Raw genomic sequence first — 3,592 nt, forward strand, 5'->3', positions numbered from 1 at the left:
ATTATTGTGATGTTTTTATCAGCTGTTTGGACTCTCATTCTGACGGCACCCATTCACTGCAGAGCATCCATTGGGTGTGAAATTAACAATTATCATCTTAAGGATCAAGGCAAGGCAACATTTTTAGTTTCTAACCTAATCCAATCTATATTTTATTACAGCTTCATTTGAAATTAATACAAATGTTTGTAATAGTTAGTGGATGATAATAAGGTCACTCAGAGTGATTGGCTGTTGCTGGTGTGTTCGCTCCTTGACCGCCGCTGCTTCACGTATATGGTGATGGAGTACTGTGTCTGTGGAATGCAGGAAATGTTGGACAGCGTTCCAGAGAAGAGATTTCCAGTATTTCAAGCTCACGGGTGAGACGCTCAAACACCAGACATCAGATAAACACACACTTCTCTGAAAACCAGTGTATCTGTGCATCGCTATCGCCACTCTGATGCATGTTTGATGGGTCGTACTATTTCCACCATGTCTATTTTTAGCCTCTTGATATTGGTTTTATTTCTGTGTCATTCCATTTGTATATGTGACCCTGGAGCACAAAACCAGTCATAAGGGTAAATTTTTTGAAATTGAGATTTATACATCATCTGAAAGCTGAATAAATAATCTTTCCATTGATGTATGGTTTGTTAGGATCGGACAATATTTGGCTGAGATACAACTATTTGAAAATCTGCAATCTGAGGGTGCAAAAAAATCTAAATATTGAGAAAATCATCTTTAAAGTTGTCCAAATTAAGTTCTTAGCAATGCATATTACTAATCAAAAATTAAGTTTTGATATATTTACGGTAGGAAATTTACTAAATATCTTCATGGAACATGATCTTTACTTAATATCCTAATGATTTTTGGCATAAAAGAAAAATGTATAATTTTGACCCATACAATGTATTGTTGGCTATTGCTGCAAATATACCCCAGCGACTTAAGACTGCTTTTGTGCTCCAGAGTCACATTTGTAGATTTGTGTGTGCCATTCGAGTTCGTTTTAACTGAGGTTAACTTGCGTTACAAAGCAGTGGCCTGGTTTAGGCCTGAAGTTTGTTTTTCAAATTTTAAGATGTTAAAAAGACTTAAACTAAGCAGATTTGAATCTAGCAAAGCAGGTACAGTCTTCATTTTTCTTAAAGAGTTTGAGAATGTTACATTAAAATGCATTAATGTGTTACTGATCACTGAAGTGATTTCTAAGTGTTTTTGCTGAGCTTCTCTTTGTGCTTGAGTAAAATGGGCATGTAATGGATATATATCAAAATTATCGATTTTGAATCAAATCAGAAATCGAATCAAATTACAAGCTTGTGAATCCGAATCAAATCAGATTGTGAGACTGTGAACCGGCTTTGCTGATCTGCTGGTCTTTAACACCTGATTCACACGTTTGTGTCTCTGTTGTTCTTCTATCAGATACTTTTGCCAGCTCCTGGATGGTCTTGAATACTTGCACAGCCAGGGAATTGTACACAAAGATATTAAACCAGGGAATTTGCTGCTCACTACAGACGGGGCGCTGAAGATCTCTGACTTGGGTGTAGCCGAGGTGAGACGCTTTTATCAACACACTGAGCTCATTTAAACGATTAACCCTGTAAATCCTCATATAAGAAATAATAGTCAGAGTTTGCTTCGTATCATCAGGCTTTTATGCCTCATATAGTCTGATATACTGAGAATATGGCGGAAAAAACACCTCACTCGAACTGAGCTAACGTATGCAATTTGCTGCAGATGCTGATATTTCTATAATGAGATGCTTGTGATGTAAATCAGTGAGATCTTTATAACAGTGCAGCAGATACTTACATAAAATGATCTAAATATCAGTCGTGGCTCTATATCTCCAGTAATAATAAGATGAGAGTGAAATGCTCCAAACATATAATGCAGTGATTGAGAGCTGAAGAAATAAAGGCTCCTCAGAAGATGTGAGATGTTCTGGAGGCTTGTGAAGATCATTCCTCCGCTGAGGAACAGTGAAAGTAAAGCTTCTGGAAACAAACGCTCCTCAAAAGATCCTGAGGATCAGATTTGAGACTCTAAAACATGATTGATGGAGAATCAAGTAAAGCTGAGCTGCTTCAGTCCAGTAAGAGTTCATCTGGAGATATTACTGCAGTTATTCTGACGCTTACTTGATCAAAATCAGTCAAGATTTGACACGAGAAGCTCCAGCTGAAGCTGAACGCTTGTACAATTACACTAAAAGAGCTTTTACTGGATAAAAAACTCTAAACTATCAATCAGACGACAGAAGACATGAGGAGATCGAGTGTGAAACAGCAAAGATTGATCGTTGATCATTTAGAGCTTTAGAAATCCATTTCCAGGTATAAAAAAGAAGGCTTTAAAGGGTAAACACTGAAGGAGGACACAGAAACATCACTGACCACATGCACCTTCTGCGCTGACTCTGTGTTGATCTCTGACCTTTGATCCCCAGGCGCTCCACCCATTTGCGGAGGACGACACGTGTCGGACGAGTCAGGGGTCGCCAGCGTTCCAGCCTCCAGAGATCGCCAACGGCCTGGACACGTTTTCAGGCTTCAAGGTGGACATCTGGTCTGCTGGGGTCACACTGTGAGTTCCTCCAGACACCGTCAGCAGTGCAGCTTCATGCTGATGAAGAAACACAGAGTGCTCAGGCTAATTAGCTCAAATTACGTCTGTGCCTATTACATGTGACCCTGGAGCACAAAATCAGTCATAAAGGGTCAATTTTTCGAAATTGAGATTTATACATCATCTGAAAGCTGAATAAATAATCTTTCCATCGATGTATGGTTTGTTAGGATAGGACAATATTTGGCTGAGATACAAGACTGTGAAATTAACAGCTTTAATAAGGAAAATAACTTTATTATAATTATTAAAGTCACATGATATTGCACAAACATCTTCTGGAGAACATTAAAGAGCATTTACATTATCTTTACTAGAAACAAATGAGGCTAAAACAAGAGGGAAAAATTAAAATAGAATCACCAATGAGTTTCTCATTCTTTTAAAAATCTGTCACATATTTAAATGACTGATTAAAGAAAAATATTTGATGTGAAGTGAGTTTACCTAAATCAGAAACTGAGAGAGTAGCCTAAAAATTTATATTTATGGATAAAAATTAAAAATGAGTTGGAAGATATATTCCTTGTATCTTATCAAAGGTATCAGTATTGTAACAAATAATATCTTTTACATTTAGGGGTGTGCGATATTGACAAAAAATAATATCTCGATATTTTCTGGGATTTTATCGATGACGATAATTAGACGATATTTTGCTGAGTGTGTTATTGTGCTGGTATCTTAAGGACTGCCGAAGACAGCTGACTCCTAATGTTTTTAATATTCTTCATATTCTGTGTGGTGGTCAGTTCATAGAAATTAATCTTTTCCAATAAGTTTAAACTGATTTTGACATTTTATGGGCATTTTTACCTTTATAAAATGTCAGATTCTTACATTTAATCAGGGAATTAGAATAATAAGACATTTGGGCTGTTACCAAGCAAATGAAATCAACACAGAAGCTGCATCTGAAGTGGCATTTAGATGTATTTACACACATGTATTTTGTTTA

The 3,592-nt window shown here is 36.7% G+C and overlaps 1 protein-coding gene across 1 annotated transcript in view; it reads left to right on the forward strand.

The window, feature by feature from the left end:
- stk11 (serine/threonine kinase 11) overlaps positions 1-3,592 on the forward strand; it is a 29,840-nt gene that overhangs the window by 15,807 nt on the left and 10,441 nt on the right. The window contains exons 4-6 of the mRNA XM_016504284.1: positions 273-362; positions 1,423-1,555; positions 2,456-2,592. Coding sequence (XP_016359770.1) covers positions 273-362; positions 1,423-1,555; positions 2,456-2,592 — 360 coding nt within the window. The remainder of the gene's footprint in view (positions 1-272; positions 363-1,422; positions 1,556-2,455; positions 2,593-3,592) is intronic.

This window comes from Sinocyclocheilus anshuiensis, unplaced genomic scaffold (genome assembly GCF_001515605.1).
Source record: "Sinocyclocheilus anshuiensis isolate Anshui unplaced genomic scaffold, SAMN03320099.WGS_v1.1 scaffold1825, whole genome shotgun sequence".
NCBI lineage: Eukaryota > Metazoa > Chordata > Actinopteri > Cypriniformes > Cyprinidae > Sinocyclocheilus > Sinocyclocheilus anshuiensis.